This window comes from Hoplias malabaricus, chromosome 15 (assembly GCF_029633855.1).
Source record: "Hoplias malabaricus isolate fHopMal1 chromosome 15, fHopMal1.hap1, whole genome shotgun sequence".
NCBI classification, from domain to species: domain Eukaryota; kingdom Metazoa; phylum Chordata; class Actinopteri; order Characiformes; family Erythrinidae; genus Hoplias; species Hoplias malabaricus.
Window position 1 is genome coordinate 31825089 of NC_089814.1, and position 25078 is coordinate 31850166.

Here is a 25078-nt window from a genome sequence, read left to right on the forward strand (position 1 = left end):
GGAGGGGGAGCCAGTCCTTCACAGGGTGACACACACTCACACATTCACTCACACACTCACACCTACGGACACTTTTGAGTCACCAATCCACCTACCAATATGTGTTTTTGGACTGTGGGAGGAAACCGGAGCACCCGGAGGAAACGCACGCAGACACAGGGAGAACACACCACACTCCTCACAGACAGTCACCCGGAGGAAACCCACGCAGACACAGGGAGAACACACCACACTCCTCACAGACAATCACCCGGAGGAAACCCACACAGACACAGGGAGAACACACCACACTCCTCACAGACAGTCACCCGGAGGAAACCCATGCGGACACAGGGAGAACACACTGATGTTTTATAAAAGTGAAAACGACATACACATTATTTAGGATCAAGGAAACCCAATGCACTTTATCTTTATCTCAGTCGATCTTGTACTGATGTGCGCTGTCTGTTTATTCAGCAGCTGAAGGACAAGGCTGTCCCCTGGATGGAGGTCACACTGATATGTCGGACAAACAGGCGGAAGAAGCTGGAAAGCTTTAGAAGTGAATGAGTCACCCCTGTTTTTCTGAGCACAGAAAGGAGCATTGTTTCAGTTCCCCCTGCTCAAACAATACAGCTCCGAGTGGGGGGCCAGGTCCAGCACTTCCCTTTAAAACAGCAACAAGCCTGAGCCCTTGTGTCACACTTCACACTCATAGAGGTCCTTTCACAGACAACTCGGTTTGACCACTGTCCAACCAGAGGCTTCATTCACACACACACACACACACACACACACACACACACACACACAAACTCCCAAAAACCTAATTTTGGAAACGACAACAAATTCTGCCCCACCTCCCAACAAACACACACTTCTTTCCCTCCCCACTCACGCACCACATTCTCCGCGTTCTCATCGTCTCTCGTTCTCAGGCGGCTGAGGACGGGGCTGGCCACCGGGACTGTCCCGTTGGTGAGTCTCTGTCCGATGGCTGAGGGATCAATGTCATCCATGCTGCTGGCGTTGATGATGACGTCAACCCCCTGAAAAGAGAGTGAAAAAGAAGAAAAAAGAAGAAGAAGAAGAAGAAAAAAAAGCATCACTGCTGAAGCTGCCAAAGCACGTAACCCTGGGCAACCCTCCAGTGAAAAGGGAGGACTCTGTAAGTGTGTGTATGGCACCGTGGGATTGTGGGAGAGCATGTTAATGCCAAAGCAACAGGCTCCAGAGAGGACTTCAAAGTATCAGGCGAAGGATAAAAGGAGAAGCAGGTGAATTCGGGGGACTCTCCGGCACTCATGAATAAAAATGAATATGGATGTCCAGTCGGCTGCAACAAGAACCAATCACCACATTTGCACAGCAAAGCAGCCCAGGTTAACCACCATTATGGATGGTTTTGCAGACGTTGACAGACTATTAATGCGTTTTTACATTGTAACCTTCAGAATGGTACTGGGTAAGGGCCAACCTTCCTATACCTTGATTAACCTGCCGGTTTTTGTTCCTCGTATGGAAATGACCTCTCTTCTGATTGGCCGTTGTGCAGAGGGCCTTGTTAAATGTAGATCTACAATCTACAATAAGGGCGTTTTAAAATATAACACTTCAGCCACTACTTTCAAATGTCTTAATCCCATGGAAATAAGCATTGATGCTATAGCTTCTTCCTGACACCTGGGAACAGCACAGCGTTTAATTGTTTTCCTCATATCTGCTGCTCCAATAACTCTGCTACACACTGTCTGCTGTAATTGAAGTCCTAACCTCTTTAATGTGAAAGAGCAGGTTTAACCCGCCACAGGCTGAATATGTCACCAGTTCATGGTGAAACGTGTTTACTGGTGGGTAACCGGTGTAGACTGTTTTACCCCTTCTCTACACTTGCCCACCACATTAACTCATTAAAGCTTCTCCAGTTCTTTTAGCCCTTTCTTCTTTCTCCATAATCTCTGGAGTTACCTTCCTCTGCTCATCCACTCCCTCTCCATCTGTCTTTCTCTTTCCCACCTACTCATGCCCGACTGAAGAGAGCGAACACATAAAAGGTAGCGCAGGCCGTCGCTCAGATACCTCTGCCACAATTGCCCTGAAGAGAGGCGCGTTAGTCATCCACAAGAGTCCTCCGCCACGTACTACGGCTGTAAGAAACTGTACTCTCTGCCCTTATAAACACACACACACTCTCTCTCTCTCTCTCTCTCTCTCTCTCTCTCTCTCTCTCTCTCTCTCTCTTTGAGGTCCACCCACAGGTCCTAGGAATTTACTCAGCTGCAAAAGCACAACTCGGAGATTTAAAAGACGATGGAATCATGTTGGAAAATGTGGCCGAGTGAAAAGGGCTACATTGTCAAAAAAACTAATATACAACTTTATGTTTTTTTTAATTAACAAGGAGTAGCTGTGATATCTATTTCATGATGTGAAGAACATGGGCAGACAAATGTTAGATGGTATTAATAGATTCATTAAAGGGACACAATAAGCTGCGATAACGAGTGACTAGTGTCTGAAGCTACTTCTGCAGAAGAAACAAAACATCAAAGCACTAAGTTAAGACTGGAATATATAGGACATTATATGGATGACCGTGACGCGTGCTAATGACATAGTTTGGTGATATTGCATGTATAAAATATACATATATATGTGTGGCATACAGCAAGGAATGCTAAAACTGGCAGGCATCTTAAAGGAACACTATGTAATATTTTTTGCCTTAGAATTACAGCTTCAGTATCATTGGGATGGCTCACTGAGCTGTAATAGGGAGAACAGAGCCTCTGCTGTTGCAACTCTGCGCTTAGCACTGCTGAAATTGCACTTTGTAACTTGTGCAGTAAAAGTGACTTACAGTAGGGGGAGCTAAAAACCCAAATCTTGCCTAGTGTTCCTTTTAAAGCCTGTATTTTTGTCTGTGCTTACAATAAAACTAAAACTCAACAATAGCTTTTATGCTAATCTAGCTATAAATGGAATTAAACAGAGGTAACTAGCATGCCTATCTACAAATGCCATCAATGTAATAAATAAAAAATGTAATAGCTGACTTGTTATTAACACTGGGAGAATTTCTAGGGAGATAAAAGTTGGAGGGATCAGCTAATTTCAACAATAGCTTCCATGCTAATCTAGCTAATGACATTTAACAAAAAAAATGCTACCGGCTCACTAGGCATGAAGACACACTGAATTTCTTGACTATTTTGAGCAATTAGCTCCTTTCACGATTGTAGTAATTAAAAAATGTATATACTGACAGATAGAACTGGCTCATTTCAACAGCTTGTATGCTAATTATTGAGGCAGCTAGCATATGCTAATCTACATGTTAATGCTAATAAATAATGTTAACAGCTCACTAGGTGTTGGTGCATTTCTTGACTGATCAGCTACAATTATAGGAAGCGGTAGATGTGTTTCATGGATTTTAGATCAAACTGTAACAGACAATGACTGTGTAAACAATGGAACAGAAAAACAAACACCACAGACACGGCTTCTTATCTGTTCCAGAGAGTTCCTTTACCTTGGTAAGGCTCACCTGGAAAAACTCAGCGATGGTGGCTACATGGCTGGCACAGGCACACTTCCTCGCATCAGGTACATCCTCACCAACCTGAACACAACACAAGGACAAATATGTCAGTCAAAAAAAAAACAACAAAAAATGATTTTTTATATGAAAACCACACAAGGCATCCACAAAAACCTCAGATTATAACAAGTTCTCAGTTTACCTTTTTCCACTGAGTTTGGAAAGTGCTGTAGGTAAAGTTTCTGAGCTTCAAAGGTTTGGCTTTCTTAAGAAAGTTCATGTCCTCAAGTGTTTTTTTTTTATTATTATAATTGTGTGGGTGCATTACGCTATAAGGCCGGGTGTGTGTGGATACATACTGGTCCAGTCTCTTGAAATGAAAGGCCTTATTGGAGAGTTTGATCCTCCTTAGTTCAGAAACAGACTCTAAATTGATGAGATATTGCAGTACACGTTGAAACGTTTTGGTGAGGATTTGTTGGCATTTTGGTCTAAGAGCGTTCCGGATGTCAGGCACTGTTTTGCACAGAACATCTTTATTTTAATGTCATGTGCACATCACAAAACATGGTTTATTTTCCTCTGTAGCCCACGATTAGCATTGGAACATTTCACAGCATCATCAGAGCACCATGTGGGGCAGTGGGATTTGAACCAAAAAATTACAGATTGCTGGAAAACCTAGGGTTACGCTAACGCAGGGATTCCATAAACTCCTCATTAGAATATTCCAGCATAGTGGAAATTAACTCTTTAGACAGCTGACATTTCCCTCTCTTTCTAAATGGACTAAGTCGGGTTTGAGCGAAATTGAAGACTGTATGTGGGGCCATGAGGACTGAGACCCACTGTTCCTGCTGTGTCTCTGTTATTACCACTGGTAATTTGGCTTCAACCTGATATCATGGCTGAAACGTGCCTATGCTACTAAAACACCACACCAGCTTAAACGTTTAACTACGTTAAACTTCATATGCGCCGCCTAGCCTCTAAGACGGCTTAGAAAAATGTATGCTGAACCAAAGCATTAAAGTAGAAGGTTATTTTACTTTTTTTTGTAAGTGGAAATACACCATGTGTATATAAACACAAATAAATGCAGTATACTATATATATATATATATATATAACGTAATCTGAGCCGCTAACATATGATAACTTCACTATGAACTATGAACTACAACTAGCTACGACAAAACATACAAGCACGTCTAAAAACACATGACTTACGGCTCAGAGTAGTGACACACGAGGTATTAGTTGAGCTAAAGCTAAAGCTAAAGCTAGATGTTGAATGAACTCAAGGAAATGAAACTATTAGCTAGTACAAGGTGCAAAACTATTACTTGTTTTACCAATGAATTTAGAAACCCACAAGTCAGCATCACAAAGTCAGCCTTTTACCTTTGAACCTTCATCAACAAATAATTAGCTCCATGGCAACACCGGTGCCATGTCCGTCTGGTGTTTTGGTTGAAATACCGCATGTTGTCAATATTTCCCGGGGGCGCACGGCAACAACTACGTACAAATGAATACGTTATAGTAGGTATGGTCTTTTAGTACACTGTTTCTGACGTGATGTGGGGTTGCTTATTTCCCTGTACAGAGGTTACACATTGGTAGGGATCCTTTTGTTTTCTATTGAGTTTCAGTTTAAACGGAAATGACTGCCTGTGGTTATCAACCTCAACCGTGGTACAGATGTGGCAAGCCGAATTTTGTTTAATAGACCCTTCGTGTCCTCTAATGTCTTTTTTTACAGCCAGCATGTGAATAAATTAGAGTGCAGAGAAGTTCTCTATTGAGAGAGTAATCGTGGGGATTAGGTTTAGGTTTGTTGGTGTGGACTATACCCATACAATAGCTCATTAAACCATGAATTTAAGGCAGTTCCGTGGTCTACTGTTAGCCTTTGTTTTGCAAGGTTGTTCCACCTTCAGCAAAAGGAAATAGCACTTCATATTTAAAGTAGCTGAGACAGAGTAGTTTTACACGAGTGGCCTTCACTAAATGTGAAGTGCATCAAGACTTTTTGTCTTTAACAATACACAGTGCCGATTGATATGATCAGCAGCCATTCAAAATAACACCACGGACACAATGCAACATGAGAATGTAATGAATATAATAAAGGAAGTGAAATACACTAAATATCTGAGAACATGTAATACGCTCAGGTTCTAAACGGAAAAAACATTTTATGTCTCTTTTCATAAACACCTGCTGTACTAAGTAAAATAATTTTAATTTGTTTTATTACATTTAAATTCTGTTCATCTTATTTTTACAAAATTACACTTAAATATACTTTGCTACAATCATAGTCTTTCTGAAAACAATACTGAAGATTAGATGATTGTAGCAAAGCCCCTTTCACACGTTCCCAGGAACAGAAATTTTCTGAATTTTTTGGAATTTTTTAATTTTTTTGGGATTTGGGATTTGTGTGAACAGAACCTTTGTAACATTTTTCCTGGACTTTACGCAGACTTTACCCTGCTAGTGCCCTAGAACAAAGTCCAGGTAATGTCAGAGTGAGCACACGTGTGAACAGAGCCGCTAATGTTCCAGAGGATCGTGCTGCACAGGTGCTGCCCCATGCCTAAAGCATGCGGAGGCTGGCCAGAAATCTCCAGCTGTTCCTTACACGTGTGAAAGGACCACTCCTTTCATATGTGAAAATATATCATACAAAATGCTAATAAAAGAAAGCTGTAAATTCTATTTGACATACGCTCATTACATTCCTGAGGTCAACTTTTCCATTCAACAAAACTGAAGTCAATTAATCTGACTGACCGTGACAGACACTGGCTTTGAGCTTGGGAAAATTTGCGCATTTTGGGAGAATTTGACAAATTATTCCCGAGCCCATGTGGTAATATCCATTATGAAATGATGCTGGTTTTTAATGCAGAGCTGTCTGAAGGTTAGAAGGTCATCCAGGACATTTGGTTGTGATTAGTAGTTTAGTCATTTACAGAGATAGGTTTCTACACTATAGGGACATTCTGAGTTTGTTGGCATTTCTCAAAAAAATATATAAATAAATAGAAAACAAGAGACAGTAATAAAATACAACATTTTGGGCTTATGTTGTATAAATATATAAAGAGGTTTGTACTTTTAATTACTGAAGACCTGACATGTAGGACATTTAAATGGGTCAAAATGGGCGACTAATGGATTATGTCAACCACATTGCACTGATCTACATAGTAGCTTTGTCTGCAAACACGACAGCAAAATATTTCAGGGACCATTCCCAAAATAGACCCATGATTTCTCTGAAATGCTTAAAAGTGTGTATCTGCACCCTCTGTCTAGTTTAAGAACAACTACCATGTTTGAAGAGTGTGCAGTGGGCTGAAACTGAGCGTACGCTCGTTAGTTCCTTCTGCCACTTCAGCTCTGCTCTGCTCTTCTGCCTTCGCCTCTACACGGCTGCAAACCCTACATTGGTTAGAACAGACGCTAAGCTGTAGGCAGCAGAAAGCAGGCACACACACACACACACACTCGTACAGCAGCAAAAGGGCAGTGTGAGCAGCCCCACTTACCCAGTTGATGAGGATGTAGCGAGGCAGGGTGGCAGTTGGCTCCTTCAGGCTGCAGAAGCCATACATGATGCGGCTGTTGTCGAAGGTGACCGTGATTTCAGCCAGGCCTCCACCTGTCAATCAAGAGCAGAGACAGAAAAAACACTCACTCAACAACAGACAACTCCCATCCCATTGGTTTTAAGCCTGAGTGCATTTACAGTGTTTGAAAACGGTGTGTATTTTGATACAGTACTGTGACACAGTCTGAGCTCTACCTACTGTCAGGTGCTAAATTTCCCAGGGGTAACAGGAATGAGGTTATTTTATGGAGTGTGTATCGGTTTCATTCAAAACCTGCAGGCAGACATTTAGTAATACCTTGTCTCTGGAAATAGATTAGGTTTAGTTCTAAAATAAAACCGGATTTCAGAAAGAATCCCCACTGACCGTGCATTATACACCAAACGATCACTGGATTAGGAACACCTACCTTGTATCTACACTCAGTTCTAACATTACAGACTGTACATCTGTTCCTCTGCGTATATTCTAATCCCCATTTCATGCTGTCCTTCAATGGTCCAAGACCACCAGGCAGCGCTGCAGTGACACTGACGTGGTGGTGCTCTGTCAGTGTGTGTTGCGCTGGTGCGAGTGGATCAGACACAGCAGTGCTGCTGGAGCTTTCAAAGCCCTCAGTGTGACTGCAGGACTGAGGTGGACCAACGAGTTAGGAGTGTCGAAGAGCAGCACTGCTGTGTCTGTGATTACATATGCTCTGTGTCACGGTGCCCATCCAGCTCCACACACTCATAATCCCAACTGTAGCCCACCTTTCAGGCAGCTTCAAGTTCATGTTCTCTGTGTAGCCTTAGCATTTCTGCACTGACGTAGAACTGAAGAGTAAGGCCTGTAGGGCTGTCGCGGTGTAAGGATTTCCTGTGCTGTGTTTTATCGCGGCTCATCACTGCGATATGCGATATTACCATCCCAGATTACTTCATTCATCCTGATTCGAGTGCTACACTCCTCACTGTCACCTAGAACTGGCCTGAACTGTGCCTTTTGAGGCTGCTCCATTACTCAGGGCTGGTGGAAGCAGTTGGGCTTTGATAGCTGGATTATAGGAAGCTAGATGAGACTCAGATTCGCATTTCTTTGTTTCCCAATGACTCTTCTGCCACAGATTTTGCACATTGCCTCGTCTAAATTGCCTGGCTCTTCCTTTTCATTTGGTTGAAAGGTGAAATGCTCACAAACTGTCGAAGTTGCATTTGATTTCGTGACTAGGTTTATCTGCCTTTGTGTCCATTTTGTAAAATGGAGGCTGACACTACATTCATTCCACACCCCCCAAACCCCCCCCCCCCCCCCCCCCCAATGTGTAAAACTAGAAAGACAATGTAAAAAAAAAGGCAAAAACATGGTTCTTGCCATTCCTTGCGGTTGGCTGGTCAATAACGCTGTGTTATCGAATTGCAGATATTGCGACAGCCCTAAAGGCCTGTGGTGTTATCCACTTCCACATCCATTTTCCTGAGCTTCGGAAAGTGTTAGATATGCTCAAGTAAAGTCTCTGTACCCGTGTCAATGTGGGACAAGCACAAAAATGGAACACGTTCTCGGTGATGTCAACAATAATAAATAGCTGCCATTCCCAGTTCCCTATTCATACTCGAGACTAGACTTAGGCCAAACTGGCCTCTTAAACATCGAGAACCATCTGAGGCGGAAGGATCCACTGAGCTAATTATTACGGCATAGATCTGGGCTCCTGATTTCCTTTCAATTGCATTGGAAGCTTAAAAGCTCAATCAGTGGCAGACAGACAGACACGGGCCTGTGGCGGAAAACGGGGAGACAAGCCCACTCGTCTGTTTTAACCAGTCTAGCACACAGCCCTTCCTCCTCCAGCCTCAGACAAAAGAACACATTACAGCAGGAAGCAGCCCCATTCCCTAGGCTCTCACTAATAATTAAATCTGATTTAAATATGAAGCAGGTAGCGAGATTTAATTACGCACCAGTGAAACAAATAAGCATTGCGCTATTGGCTCACACTCATGAAATAATGAACGGATCTCAACCGCCGTGCAATCTCACTCAAAACGTCTTCCACGCTGACAATAATACGCCTGATTTCGAACAGTAGCACTTGGATCTCACCGGCTTTGCCCTGTTCCTCTCCAGGCTGTGAGCCATTAAAGTCATTATTGCTAAATTACAGGTTTGCTCTTCTTGAACCGAAGGGGGAGAGATGAGGCTCCACACAGTTCGATCTGATAAACCACAGGGCAGATAATGAGGTGGCATTTGCAAAGAAAATGGCAGCTGGATTGAATATGCTTCGAAGGGTACACTTTAATTGCTTCGGTTATTGACGACAGATTGTGTCGACCGAAAGCAGACGTGTCAGATGTGTTGCGGCTCTCCTGTATCACTATGCACAATGGGTTCCTAACGACAGCCGCAATTATGAAGGCTATGACGTGGAGGATTAGCGCTATCCATCACAAAGGCAGAGTTATTGAGTTTGGTTCACCGCAAAATCTACTTGAAGAACCACTTACCTCCTGAAGACGCCAGTGTCAGATCATTGCTGTCGTCTTCATATGTGTACAAGGCCCTGGAGAGAAGAAAGACAAACTCGTTAGTCAAGTTGACATGTTTGGAATAACAAATTAAAGAAATATAAAGAATATTTTCAGATATATACAGTTTATCGATGAGCTAACACATGTGTTTATGGGGTTGTTTGGTTTAGCACTGATGCTACATGGCTAAACTCAAACTAAAACAAACTGGTCTATCAGCTGGACGTTTAGCTTGTCAACTACCTTGACCATCAAAGACCAACTTATAGCAGCTGCTAGCTAAAGTTGGTCTTAGAAAAAGCTCTATTTTTGTAGCAGGGATTGCTATAACTGTTTGACTGTTGTCTTGTATTAAATGCTATATTAAAGACTTACAACCCTTCGGGCAGTGGCTGATCTAAACATTTTCAAGTCATTTCCAAGCATAAAGTGACCAGGGACCGTGGCCTTCTCTGCTTTGCTAAAAAGGCTCAGAGTTTTGCAGCTGCAGAGAAGCACACACTGGAATGCACACTCCACCGAGGGCAAAAGCGGTACACTTTAGGTCAAGGGTGCTGTTGGCTCAGAGGAGAAAATGGCATTGTTGTGTGTCATTGCTGAGCGCTGTGTGGGAGGGCACCACGCAACACGCTAGCACTCGTTAGCTTTCTACAATCACTGTGTGTAGGGCCCACATGGACACTCAGCCGAAAGAGTCACTCCAATCACAATCCCGCAGTGCCACATAAATCTAAAGAGATCTTTAACAAAGCGGGACTGCTTGGATGAGATGTAGCCTAGCACAGCTTTGATGTTTCACGCTGCCTTTCATGGAGGTAAATATGAGGATATCGGAGTGTCAGCTAATCTCGTTCTCCCATCGCGCTGGCAAAATGAGTGGGAGTGTGGTGCTACGCTACTGAGCACAACAAATGCAAGAACAGAAGGTCTAATGCCATAAGCGTCGGTATGAAGCAGCACAGAATGCAAACCGCTAGCCACATTTCGCTAGTTTTCCTTATAGAATAGCATTAGGCTTACTTTAATATTTTGGATGCATCACTGCAGCATGTGCATGTGGTCCAACAGAATACATTATGTATAAGCAGAAGTACATCTGCTATGATACAATCTTCAGTGCTTTAAAATGGAGTGGTTTTGCACTCATAAAGACAAGGCTGATCTTAGAGTTCAGTGTTCACAAGCAGCTAACGAATCAAATGCTATCGAATTAGCAGCTAGCGTTGTCTTTCAACGTGTTGTGCTTGTTGTTGTGTTACTAGAAAATAAGCCTCCACCCTCACAGTAGGGGAGCATTATTTGGTAACAAACTACGGCTGATAGTTGGCTAAATTTGTGAGAAAAATACCTAAATATTTTGAGAGAAAGAAAAAGTGTATAAACAACATTTGTGCACTACAAAGTGCTCATATTTGGCCAAAAATGTTTAATTAAAATGCACTTGTGTATAAAAACGAACTGTTAAAAGTGTAATATATTTGTTGTAACACCACATACTGATATTAATTATTTTAACAAACCAAAATACACAACGTATGACAATGCACAGCAAAATCTGAGCTTATTTTTCTTATAGAATCACAATCAAACTGAATCTTTTTTGAGGTCAGAGGTCTGCGTCACTGCAGTATTTAAATGTATTCAGTGTGTATGAAATAGTGTTTCTATGCTGGGACAGTGAGAAGGCTGACATTGGTTAAATGTGTTTCTGCCGGCTCACCCTGCTCTCTCAGCTCTGAGAGGCCACAGGGAGGATACAGGCGATGCCAGCAGGGGATTTGGCTGCTGACAAACGACAAGTTCTAACATGGAAGTGCGGCGAACTGCCACCATCCTCCAGCCTGTCACCATTCCACTGAGAGGCTTAAAAATGGCAACATGGAAAGGTCCAGCTCATCATGTGAGTGGGGGGGTGGGGTGAGGGGGTGCTATTGCGCTTCTGTGGAGCACCACGTCACAATAAAGAAGCCCAGGAAAAGACAGAGGAGACATGGGCTCTTGCAGGTGCTGTCCTATACCTGGCAGTGGCCAAGGGCACAAGGACAGCCAAGCAGCTGGGTGGTGCTGTCATATCCAACCGGTTAACAGCCCAGGCAGATGGTGGTATGGAAAGAAAATGGAGGCTGGGAGGAGGCCATCAGGTGAAGGATTATATCTGGACAGACACTTCAGAAGGATATGAGGTCTAGTACCTTTAGTTGAATACAATTATATGAGGAAACCCAGAGGAAACCCACGCAGACACAGGGAGAACACACCACACTCCTCACAGACAGTCACCCGGAGGAAACCCACGCAGACACAGGGAGAACACACCACACTCCTCACAGACAGTCACCCGGAGGAAACCCACGCAGACACAGAGAGAACACACCACACTCCTCACAGACAGTCACTTGGAGGAAATGAATTTTTCAGTATCTAATATGAATTGCATATGTAAGATATTGCAGTGACACAAGTGTAGAAATCAAGCGTGGAGCCCAGATACTGTTAGCACGCTAATCACCAGCTGTATGACTTGGAAAATATTTGAAAAATACATCAAGCCACCAAAGCATGCAAAAATACAGTGCTTAGATTGACCTCCTCAACCACAAAAACAACCTTTTTCCTGCCCAAACAATCCCAGCCCAAACAGTCCCTTGTGGCGCTGAATTAATCTGTTCCTCTTGCTTCACCTTGTCCTGGCTCTTTCCTCGCTACCTTGTTAATCATCTGCAGCTTTGGCCCTGAGGCGGGAGACTCTCACACCAACCAAATCTGACCCTTTCCCATCAGGCCCCTGGCCTGAGTCAACCATTAGCTCATTTTCAGCCTCTCCTGTGGTCATGCTGGCCTGTGCTCAGCAAGTTGACTGGCCGAGAAAGCCACGAGGAAGACTGAGAACACGAGAATACGTTAGGGAACGAGACGGTACGGTAAATGAAAGCCAAAAGATAAGAAGGGGGATTTTTTAAAAAGCTAACCACTACAATACTTAGCGATTAGCATAGCGATTGAGAGACAGACACAGAGAAGGATGAGCAGAATTTTCTGCTGTAGCGCTATAAATAATTTCTCTTTAAAGCAGACTCTTTTTATTATTCATAAACACTCCCGTGACCTAGAAATGCAGCTGAGAGCGGTGGTGGGCTCAGAGAGCATGGCTGAAGAGCCGCTATGTGCAGGCTAGCGAGTGGGGGCCTTTCTCCATTGTGTCATAGGGTGGGAATGATGCTAACAAGCTCTCAATAGCCACGCTAATTAGTCTGTTCCCTCAGCTTTAGAGATTCCCCTCTACAAAGCCACAGCAACACTCCAGACCCGTCGCTGAAAAGATATGTGTGAGCGGACCCTGTGAGAAAATACACAGCCTCTCAAAAGTTCAGGATCACCTCACCGTTTGGCGGTTGTTTCTTTCTCACTGTAACTGTAAGGCAAATGTGTTTTGCTAGGTCTGTATTTCACAACATATGGTTTCATTTTCACCAAGAAGGTTTAGCCCAAATTACTCCAGTTTTCCAGAAACTTCTGAGAGGTTTTAGGCCTTGAATGTCCATCCCACACCGTTCCTTTTTTTCTGGAGAATTGAGGTTCTGTTCTGACACCAATAATGTGAATACATATTAACCAGTTTAAATATTTATGTTTCAGAAATCAGTATCTCTCTAAACATGTGCTAGACGGCGTTTACATTCCCCCTCTTCGCTAACTACCCCTCAGACGCAGAGGTGTGGACAAACCGGACTCGCGGGGAGAGAAAGGAACAGTCAAACTGGCAGCTGGAATATTAGTTCCATTCGGTGCCTCCCAACTCATTTTCGAGCATGTCATCTACAATTACTCCGCCGTTTGCCCGTGCACCATCCGCTAATCCGATTGTCTCTCAGAGGGTCGCCATGTCCAATCTGCCCCATATCCGTGACAGAGCGCTGCTTTTTTTTCCCAGGAAGCCAAAGCAATCAAACATTTCCCAAGTATTGCCTACAGTCTTGCGAAGTCAAACCACATGCGAAATACATCTTGTATTAATGAAAAACCAGCCATTTCTAGTTGGAGTGCTTGCATGTGTCCCCTTTGACAGAGAGGGGAGAGTCAGCACTCGTTCAGCATTTTTAAGGGATAAAACGGGGTGTATTCACGTGTTCACGGAAGAGGGGGCACTTTGTTCAATTACAGCTGTTGTCACTGATGTGGTCTTTAAAGCGAACAGCATAACACTGTGAAAATCGTGGGGAAAAACAATGACATACCCAGCCCTCCACCTTACGATGTCCTACAAAACCTGAATCTTTCTTTTCCACACTATGTAACGCAGCTTAGAAGACTGGGAGTGTTTTATATGGATCTACATGGAAACCAGGGCACGTTCCTTTTCAATCTGGTGCACAGTGAACCAAGAATGACAACACATATGCGCCCTGAAAGGCCCAACAATGATCTTAGTGTACGTTCGTGCACCCTAAATGAAGTCTTTCCCAGGGGAAACAGGGCATATTTGGCATTTCACACAGAGTCCTTATTCTCTGAGAGTGAAAATAGTGAGAAAAGCTGTTAGCCGAAGCCATTCATTAAGAGTGTGCCCCCAAGGTCAACGGCACGAGCATCCGTCCTGTTGCTGTAAGAATCAAATGCTAAAACAAAGCTATTTATTATTTTGTGTGCATTAGCCTCCCCTCGTCGTCACAGAACTAGCATTGGTTCTTATTGCTGTGTGTAACTTGAAGAAAGAGCTATCACTGCCAAAGACAGGAGCAGAGATAAAAACGTTAGCTAGAAAGCTAACGGAAACAAGCTTTTACTGACAAATATAAAACACTAGATCTGTAAAATACATTGTTTAAAGCTGGCTATGAACTCCAGGCTTCATCAGATCAGTCACAAATGAGCATTAAACTTTAAACATTACACACACACACAAACCCACCTCTACCATCATACAGTAACCCACTTGGCGCTACATAAACATGCGGTGGTCAGCAGAACTAAAGGTCTAATTAAATCTCTGTGGAGTGATCGTATTAAAGCAAAGGGACACAAACAGAACGAGTAAAGTTTCTCTCTTAAACAGAAGCCTATATTTAGGCATGAATTCAGTTTGTTGTATTATTTTTTTAATGCAGTTGATTTGAAAAGGGGATAAGACACTGTTTTGACACTTCCTGTCAAATCTACAGTAATAGTATTGTCTATACAGACACTACCTTAGTTTACAAGGTTTTACATTTGTCAAGAACCTTTTTAGATGTTTTAGATCATTTATCCAATGTTTCTTTGAACAATGAATGACAAATCAAACTATAATTGTTGATTTTTGTTCACAGATTCACTCTCCACTTTATGATTTCTAGATATTTCTTTAACTATAACTTAGTTATCCACCAAGTTTTCCACCATTTTTTTTTTATCTAGGTATGAGTTTGGTTTAGTTTTTTTAATAACAGTTAACTTGAATTGTTACATGGAGATTTCTGCAGTATTTAAAATCCATTCATTTATTGTCTGTAAGCGCTTATCCAGTTCAGGGCGGCGGTGGGTCCGGAGCCTACCCTGAATCACTGGGCACAAGGCGGGAATACACCCTGGAGGGGGAGCCAGTCCTTCACAGGGCGACACACACTCACACCTACGGACACTTTTGGGTCTCCAATCCACCTACCAACGTGTGTTTTTGGACTGTGGGAGGAAACCGGAGCACCCGGAGGAAACCCACGCAGACACAGGGAGAACACACCACACTCCTCACAGTCACCCGGAGGAAACCCACACAGACACAGAGAGAACACACCACACTTCTCACAGACAGTCACCTGGAGGAAACCCACGCAGACACAGGAAGAACACACCACACTCCTCACAGACAGTCACCCGAAGGAAACCCACACAGACACAGGGAGAACACACCACACTCCTCACAGACAGTCACCCGGAGAAAACCCACGCAGACACAGGGAGAACACACCACACTCCTCACAGACAGTCACCCGGAGGAAACCCACACAGACACAGGGAGAACACACCACACTCCTCACAGACAGTCACCCGGAGGAAACCCACACAGACACAGGGAGAACACACCACACTCCTCACAGACAGTCACCCGGAAGAAACCTACACAGACACAGAGAGAACACACCACACTCCTCACAGACAGTCACCCGGAGGAAACCCACACAGACACAGGGAGAACACACCACACTCCTCACAGACAGTCACCCGGAGGAAACCCACACAGACAGAGAGAGAATACACCACACTCCTCACAGACAGTCACCCGGAGGAAACCCACGCAGACAGAGAGAGAACACACCACACTCCTCACAGACAGTCACCCGGAGGAAACCCGCACAGAAACAGGGAGAACACACCACACTCCTCACAGACAGTCACCCGGAGGAAACCCACACAGACACAGAAAGAACACACCACACTCCTCACAGACAGTCACCCGGAGGAAACCCACACAGACAGAGAGAGAATACACCACACTCCTCACAGACAGTCACCCGGAGGAAACCCACGCAGACAGAGAGAGAACACACCACACCCCTCACAGACAGTCACCCGGAGGGACTGCGAACCCACAACCTCCAGGACCCTGAAGTTGTGACAGAGACACTACCTGCTGCTCCACAGTGCCACCATATTTAAAATCTCTACGTGAAAACGTAAGCATGTGAAATGTAAGTAGTACATAAAAAGTAAAGGCACAAATGGAAGTAATAATTAAGTACTGGACTGGACTACAATTCCTCAAGCCTTTTCCACAACTGCCACATTTTAATATATTTTCCTGGAAATTATGGAACGGCTGATGTCCAAAAAATAAGAATTCATCCAAAGCCTAATAACTCAATCTGACGTGGTTAGAATAACAGAGAAGAACTGAGAACAGTCAGGCTCTAACTGTCATGACTATCAGTTCCTTCCTGTGTTGAATAAAATAGGCCATAAAGAGGAATAATAAATAATAAATATCCTGAAAGCCACTTTCAGTTTCACATACTTTATGCTTAAACTTTAAGCAGTGAACAAGTCTGTGGCAGACACTGGCCTTTGTTAGGAATCTACAGTACCGTAATGTTGGCCTTTATTTGTTGTTTTGTTTTTTTAGTAAATTAACACTAGCTGCTCAGATAAATAGCTTTTTAAATCTCAGTCTCTGGGGCCTAACACTTTTGCACAGTGCTGTATTTTAAAAACACATTTGTGTAAAAGCAGTAATAACATACTGTGTGTTCAGAAAGGACCTGTAACCTCCAGATTGTGTGTGTTTGTGCCGTTCTGAATCACGAACCCTTGGTGCCCTTGTAAGTACACATTCCTTTACTGAAGTGGTCTTTTAGTGACTTCTCTGCTGCTTGTGGCAGCAATCATAGCTTTTTAGCTTCTACTTTTAGAAATGGCACATTACTCAATCACTGCTCGTCACATGCTGATCATGTGGCTTTTGTTGACAATGAGACGGTGCGTGACCTCTAACCTTGACCTGAGTAGTGCAGAAAAACAAGGCATTACTAATCTCCACATTTCATATCCACTAAAGATGGTTACGATGGAGAAACAGAGCTAGAATGAGCCATAATCTTCCCAGTAATCATTTAGCCGTTGATTCAACGTTGAAATAACGTAATGACTGCCGTCTAATCAACGTCTTCTTAAGGTTGAAAATGAAAGTTAAAAAAACGTCCAAACACAGACATTGAAAAGACGACTATCAGATGTATTTTGGACGTCCGTTGACGTTATTAATTTGTCATCACTTAACTGACTTATTAAGATGTATTTTGGACGTCAGTTGACGTTATTTTTTTGTCATTACTTAACTGACTTATTAAGATGGATTTTGGACGTCCGTTGGCGTTATTAATTTCTCATCACTTAACTGACTTATTAAGATGGATTTTGGACGTCCGTTGACGTTATTAATTTCTCATCACTTAACTGACTTATTAAGATGGATTTTGGACGTCCGTTGACGTTATTAATTTGTCATTACTTAACTGACTTATTAAGATGGATTTTGGACGTCCGTTGACGTTATTAATTTCTCATCACTTAACTGACTTATTAAGATGGATTTTGGACGTCCGTTGACGTTATTAATTTGTCATTACTTAACTGACTTATTAAGATGGATTTTGGACGTCCGTTGACGTTATTAATTTGTCATTACTTAACTGACTTATTAAGATGGATTCTGGACGTCCGTTGACGTTTAAAACATGTTGTTGACGGACTGACTGTTTTTAGACCTGTTTTGAACGTCCAGGGACGTTCCTTGTTCACTGGGTTAGTCTTAATCTAAGGTTTGTTTTGTATTAAATATGATGCCGTGACTGCAGTGTTGTTGTATAATGCAGGTCTATTATTTTTACACCTGTTTCCATCCACAATAAAACAAACCTAGTTCTAAAATATCAGCCACATACTGTTTCAGCGAGAGACAGAGAAAAACAAAGTGAGGGTGTGATGGAGGGTGGCAGGGATTGAGTCACCTGCTTTCACTCTGAGCAAAAAAAAAAAAAAAAAACCTGGCAGTGACAGTCTCCGGAACACCCAGAGATGGGCACGAAGCATAATTAGCACATTGCACACGTGCTGCTTTTGATGTGCTGAGCTGAAGAAGCATGTTTTAATTGCAGTAGAAAGTGGGAAAAAGAGACGAGTGGGGGCTCGTTAAAGGAATAGGTTCAAGCTTTTTAGAAAAGGACAGACTGAGAGTAGAAAAGGAGTGAATGTGTACTATGCTCGAAGTGTGGATCGTTCCGGCAGTCCGTTAACCGCCAGCAAGCGATACTCTGACGATGAAAGGGAGCTGGTGCGATGAAAATTTTCCTCCTGTCCTTTGCCCTGATGAGAGTTCGGCATCAGCTCTAAGGCCAGATGTTCGCACAAGTACTTTTACACGTCCCTGCACCATGCACAGACTCGCAGATCAGAGTGTGAGGAAACGGTGCGATGATGAGGGCTGGGATGGAGGGAAGAGAGCAAGCAGAGACAGAGTGAGAGAGAGAAAGAGAGAGGGGGGGGGGGGGGAGGCAAGTGCTGACATTTCAAAATGGAGCCCAGATGCACTCAGGAGAGTCTTTACACAGTGTAGTCTGGAGCAGCTGCAGCACCACTACACGCCAAATCACCAGCAGCCAGCAACATTTGCGTTTCACTGCCAAGTAGCCTCTCGTTGGCCCCTATGGCCTGCCATACTCCTCCAAGCCTGTGAATGGAATGCACATCGCCATCAACCAAGACTGTGGGCGTGTGATTTTTAATTACAGTGTGTTATTTACTGTCAGAACCCGAGCTCCAGCAAAAATTAAATAAAGACATCGTGAATGCAAATGGACCGGAGGTGGTGAGTGGGAGGGGTAAGTACTGCTTGTGCCTGAGGAGTGTCCACAAAGGGTTATCACGATACTCGAAGTTTGACTTTGATCGATACCAAGTGTAATTTTATAATCAATAACAAAACGATACTACGACAAATAAAAGTGAAGAACATTTGGCATATAGCCCACTGCTAAATCAGACACGTTCTTATGGTGCAGCCGTGGACGTGAAATTAAATATAATTGTATTACACACAGACAAAGGAGACATTGTTATAAATCTCCTGCTGCTCAAATGTGTCTCCTGAGATAAAGAGCTCAGGACGCTCACACGGGTCTCCTCTTGAGTTTTAGTGGAGATCTCCTCCGTTATCTCCTTTATCTCCTTCCTGTCTCATTCTGTCTCTCCTAAGGAATTTTTAGGAGAATCCCCATTATGTCTCCTGAGCCATTACAGAGCAATCTACGAGGAGTAAAACTTTCCTCTGGGTAAAATAGACAGTACAAAGCCATAAATCTGTTACATTAACACGTTGGCAGGTGAGTGGAGCAAGCTTCTCCTGATCCTGCAGCTGGAACTGCAGCTGGAACTTAGGAATGGCTTTAGAATCATCATTTGGATGTAGGGCTGGACGATACGGCCAAAATTTATATCACGATATATTTCTTAATTTTGGTCGATACGATATAATTCCGATATCGATATGGACAGTATAAATTCCACTGAAAAACCTCCCACAACAAACAGGAAACATGACATCACCCATGGATGAGGATAAGGGACACTACGCTGCACTAAAGAACATATCTGTTAACACAGTAATTAAGCTGCTAAACTGGTAGCATCTGGTGGTGCTGTCCAGCAGGGTCTGGAGGATGGGGTGGATGAGGAAAAAGCTGAAAAGGCTCTGAGCCCCCCCACGTGACTTGAGCACGGACAGCTGTCAGGGGAGCAGAGCATGACAAAGGGATTTCCAGCAGAGAAGTCAGTAAGTCAGCCAGACACACTGCGGAGAGCCGACCCAGCGCACATGCTCATTAACCCCTTGACCTCCAGCCTTATTTATCATATGGCCTACTATCCAGTAACCCTTATAAGAAGAGTTCTCACTACCTCACTGAAACCACCCTGGAGTGCAGTCCTCCACCACACTCCTCACAGACAATGACTGAGCCCAGGACCCAGAGGCTCTGGAGCTGTGTGTGCAATAGAAATAAATAAAAAACAGAATGCTATGATGTGTAAATCATTTAAACCCTATATTTGGTCATTTTGAATTTGACAACACTTTCCAAAAAAGTTGGGACGGAGATAAAAATAACGGTAGTGTAAAGCTACAACAAAAAAATTAATGAGTTTAATTGGCAAAAGGTCAGTGACACGGTTGGGTTTTAAAGGAGAGTCTCAGGGAGGCCAAGTCTTTCAGAAGTAGGGGGTTCACAATTTAAACTGTGAAATAATTCATAGATAATATTACTTGCTTTAAAACAGTAAAGAACTGGATTTCTTGCCCATTTTTGGACCATCTATGAAGGCACTGTTAATGCTGAAGGATATATACAGTTTTGGAGCAAGAGGTTGCCATCTAGACAACATCTTTTTCTGGGAAACCGTATTTATTTCAGTAAGACAAAGCCAGTCCACATTCTGCATGAATTACAAAAGCATGGCTCCTTAGTAAAAGAGCCCAAGAGTGACCCCAAGCTGCTGAGCAGGTGAAATCTTATCAAACGCGGAAAACGGTTCATTTCAGAACTAAAGCGACCGGTCTCCTCAGTTCCCAAACACTTACAGCGTGTTGTTAAAAAAGGAAGTGATGTTACTCTGTTTTAAACATGCCCCTGTCCCAAACTTTTTGGAATGTGTTGCTGGCATTTCAAATGTGGCTTTTGTCCCATTTTAAGTTTAATTTAGAGTCGCATTTTGTTTTTATTTACATTATTAAATGTCACAATTTTTTTGGAAATGAGATTGTGATGAGAATGTGCTTCTAATTCATAATCAAACTGTTTTAATTGCAATTATTTACATAATTAAATGAATGCTTTATAAATAAAACATAGAAAAACTAGTAATGAAACCCTAAACCTTCAAACAAACAGAAACTTCAAACATGAGGTGGATATCCAACATTGAATCCACTGCTCAATGATGCGTCTCTCTGGTGTATACGTGCTTCTCTGGGTAGTGTTTATCTCCTGACGACTGGAATCCTTCCTCCTGGAGATCCCAACCTCCTTAAATCAAGTTATTAATAATTCAAGGCGACTCCTTTATGGTGAGACTGTTACGTCCTGCCATCCGAAGCTATTGACATATTCATGAAAGGAAGGCCCCTCCCCTCGGTGGAAAAAGCACAAGAAAAGGAGGGGAGAGAGAGAAGAAAGGAGGAAAACAAAACGGAAATCAATGCGAGTACTTGAAAGCGAGATGGGATACAACAGACATCTGCCGCTGTGTGCTGAAGTGTGGCGTAAGCCTGCTGTGAGGGTGTCTATGCCAAAATCACAGGAGGATACTGCACACACACACACACACACACACACACACACACACACACACACACACAGAAATACATTTGTTTCCCTACCCTGCTGGTACCTGGGGTCATACATATGTCCCATATGTACCTGTATTACAATGAACCAAGGTGTGACGTGCATCAGAGTCATTGGTGAAATATGGTCAGGATAACACACTGTAAACCATGAAGTGCTGGGCGATATGAGCGCAAATCAATATCACGATTAATTGTACATTTTACTGATTTTTACGATTAATAAACCATTATGTTGTTTTTGTGTTTGTGACCCTCGTAGTTCAGTGGCGAGGCTTGTGCTGTAAATAAGCTCCAGTGTTCCTCTGTTGTTTTTCTGAGCACTGTTTATATTTGGTGTCTGATTGTGCTTCGGTTGCCGAAAGTGTTTACATTTGATGTTTGTTCAGTATTGTCTTAATTACAGTCAAAACACAGCACGTCCAAACCACAGACGAGGTGTTTTTCTTTGGTACGAGCTGTTGGAGATGCTCGGCCGGCCTCGAAACACGTGGCTACAGCTTGGTAGCGTGGTTTTTAAATTAAAGTATGTGAACACACAGTGGGGACATAAATACAATAAAAAAAATTTAAATTTTTTTTTAAAAAAATTTAAAAGTTAAAAAATTTAAAAAATTTTTTTTTTAAATTTAAAAAAGTTAAAAAAAATTTTAATCACTAGGCGCAAAGTAGGAACACACCCTGGAGGGGGCACGAGTCCTTCACTCACACATTAACTCACACAGTCACATCTACAGACACTTTTGAGTCTCTAATCCACCAGTCACCCGGAGGAAACCCACGCAGACACAGAGAGAACACAGCACACTCCTCACAGACAGTTATCCGGAGGAAACCCACGCAGACACAGAGAGAACACATCACACTCCTCACAGACAGTCACCCGGAGGAAACCCATGCAGACACGGGGAGAACACACCACACTCCTCACAGACAGTTATCCGGAGGAAACCCACGCAGACACAGAGAGAACACACCACACTCCTCACAGACAGTCACCCGGAGGAAACCCACACAGACACAGGGAGAACACACCACACTCCTCACAGACAGTTATCCGGAGGAAACCCACGCAGACACAGAGAGAACACACCACACTCCTCACAGACAGTCACCCGGAGGAAACCCACTCAGACACAGGGAGAACACACCACACTCCTCACAGACAGTCACCCGGAGGAAACCCACACAGACACAGGGAGAACACACCACACTCCTCACAGACAGTCACCCGGAGGAAACCCACGCAGACACAGGGAGAACACACCACACTCCTCACAGACAGTCACCCTGAAGCTGTGTGAATCACTGTAGACAGACTTCAGCTTGTGGCTTTGAAATCCAGCGTCTCGGACATCAGAGGACAAACTCCAGAATTTCTAAATTATTTATGACTTCACACTTTGACGCTGTCATTCGTGACTTCTGTGGGTACAGATGGTATCTAGAGCTTGGAGGGACTTTGTGCTTCTGTTGTTTTGCTGTATTCTATCTATTGAGCAGCATGTCTTGGTTTGAATTCGTGCAACAAAACTGTGCTTAACCATCTTGATGCTCCACATGAACGGTGAGTGCAAGGCCCTTGTGTAATATCCTCCACAGAAACCGTGAAGAAGGTAAGTCTAAGTGGCTAATACTTCTGGGGGCTTCCCAAGTCTTGACCTTGCAGGTTTCCCTGCTTAAATCATATTAGGGCCATTGTTATTTAATGCAAATTCAAAATATAAAACAGCAAATAAACCCAAGAGACTGAAACGCAAAAACACTTACACATGACTAATGCAAATGCATTCACTGTTTTACTGTATGAACACATGCACACAACACAGCTTCAGCATTTAATTCAACATAGTCACGGTCGAGCACACACACACACACACACACACACACACAGAGAGAAAAACACCCTGGAGCTCCCCTCTTCTGCTCATCAGTCACATCACATGTCAGAACAAGCCCTGTCTTCTACTCCCCATGATACATCACTAGGACAACCAACAGCATCCCTGCCGTTACCATGGCAATGGTAGTGCACACACACACACACACACATATTCACACACACACGGCAGGGTGCTCTGTGTTTGCCAGATAAGAGAGTCAGTGCATCTCCGACGCATGGACACACACCGCTTCAAAGGTCGGCTTACAAAAACATCTGTCTCAATTTTTTCCCCTGCTTTCTGTTCGGAAAGAGGTCAGCTGCGAAACCTTCTACCCACTGATCTACATGAGGCAGAATCTGCATCGTCTGAGCTCAGTCTGTTAGGGGATAGTACAGGAGATCGTCTGTGCCGAAGGAGCTCATGTGTAAAATAAATATCAATAAAAAAAAAACACTTACAATAACACGTAAAAATAACCATCCCCCCCAGAAAACACCGTGACCAGGCCCAGTGCTGCCTCCGGAGGACAGTGGAGCGTCCTCGGCAGTTTGGCCTATTTACAGAATGAACCACTGCCCTCGTTGCCTGCACTATCAGGTCGGCTTCGGCTGTGAGAGTCTTGTGTGTGTGATGAGAGTCACATTAGATTAAACTTGGGTGATAGTGAGGGCTCCCGTTTCAGGAAAGATTCCTGAACTTTATCTACTGTAAAACGAGCAGTAAAAATACGCCCAGGTTATGTTCATCCCGTCCGAACTAAAATGTGGGGGGAAATCTCGTCATATTCCGGGGAAAATTTGTTTTTTTATGGGTTTTCTCAACAACGGAGGAGCTGAAGAAGGCCATTACCCAGTAAACATTTAGCCGTTGATTCAACGTTGAAATAACGTAATGACTGCCGTCTAATCAACGTTCTCTTAAGGTTGAAAATGAAAGTTGAAAAGACGTCCAAACACAGACATTGAAAAGACGACTATTAGACGTATTTTGGACGTCCATTGACGTTATTAATTGGTCCCGAAATAAATTACTTGTATAAAACGTGTTTTGGACGTCCACTGACGTTATCGGTTGGTCACCACTTAACTAACTTATTAAGATGGATTTTGGACGTCCATTGACGTTTAAATTATGTCCTTGACGGACAGACTACTTTTAGACCTATTTTGAACGTCGAGGGACGTTCCTTGTTTACTGGGTAGTGATGAAATATACGGTTTAAGTAAAAGCTCAAATCCACAAAACGATCTGTAGCTATGTTTTGTCGCCTTTAAACCTGTTATGAACGTGTGTCGCTACCATTAAACGGTTTATAATATCGGTTTTAATAACAGTGTGAAGGATTAGGAGAGTATTTTACCACCTTCTCGCCTGTTATCTGTTGTGAAGGACTAGAAGATAAAGTCATTGAGGGCTGTATGCTGTTGGTAGGAGGGCTGTTCTTAGAACAGTTGTGACAGTCTAAAAACTCCAGTAGCTCTGCTGTGTCTGATCCACAGTGCGTGACTCGAGTAGCCCCTCCCATCTCTGTTATTCAGTGCTTATCCACCATAAACATTACTGACGCCTTGTGGAAAAATGACATTACCCCTGCTCCCCACGTAAAACTAATCCCGTCTGAATAGGGCTAAAGAAGCCAAAATGAGTCCCCCACACCC

The 25078-nt window shown here is 43.2% G+C and overlaps 1 protein-coding gene across 5 annotated transcripts in view; it reads right to left on the minus strand.

Annotated features, from left to right (window-relative positions):
* The window catches only part of dbn1 (drebrin 1), a 92546-nt gene that overhangs the window by 24285 nt on the left and 43183 nt on the right, over positions 1-25078 (minus strand). For 4 of the 5 annotated variants that reach the window (XM_066645419.1, XM_066645416.1, XM_066645417.1 and 1 more), the window contains exons 2-5: positions 9642-9697; positions 7090-7202; positions 3518-3607; positions 885-1031 (exon numbers count right to left, since the gene is read on the minus strand). In XM_066645419.1, coding sequence (XP_066501516.1) covers positions 885-1031; positions 3518-3607; positions 7090-7202; positions 9642-9697 — 406 coding nt within the window. The remainder of the gene's footprint in view (positions 1-884; positions 1032-3517; positions 3608-7089; positions 7203-9641; positions 9698-25078) is intronic. The other variant, XM_066645415.1, reaches the window with a different exon arrangement.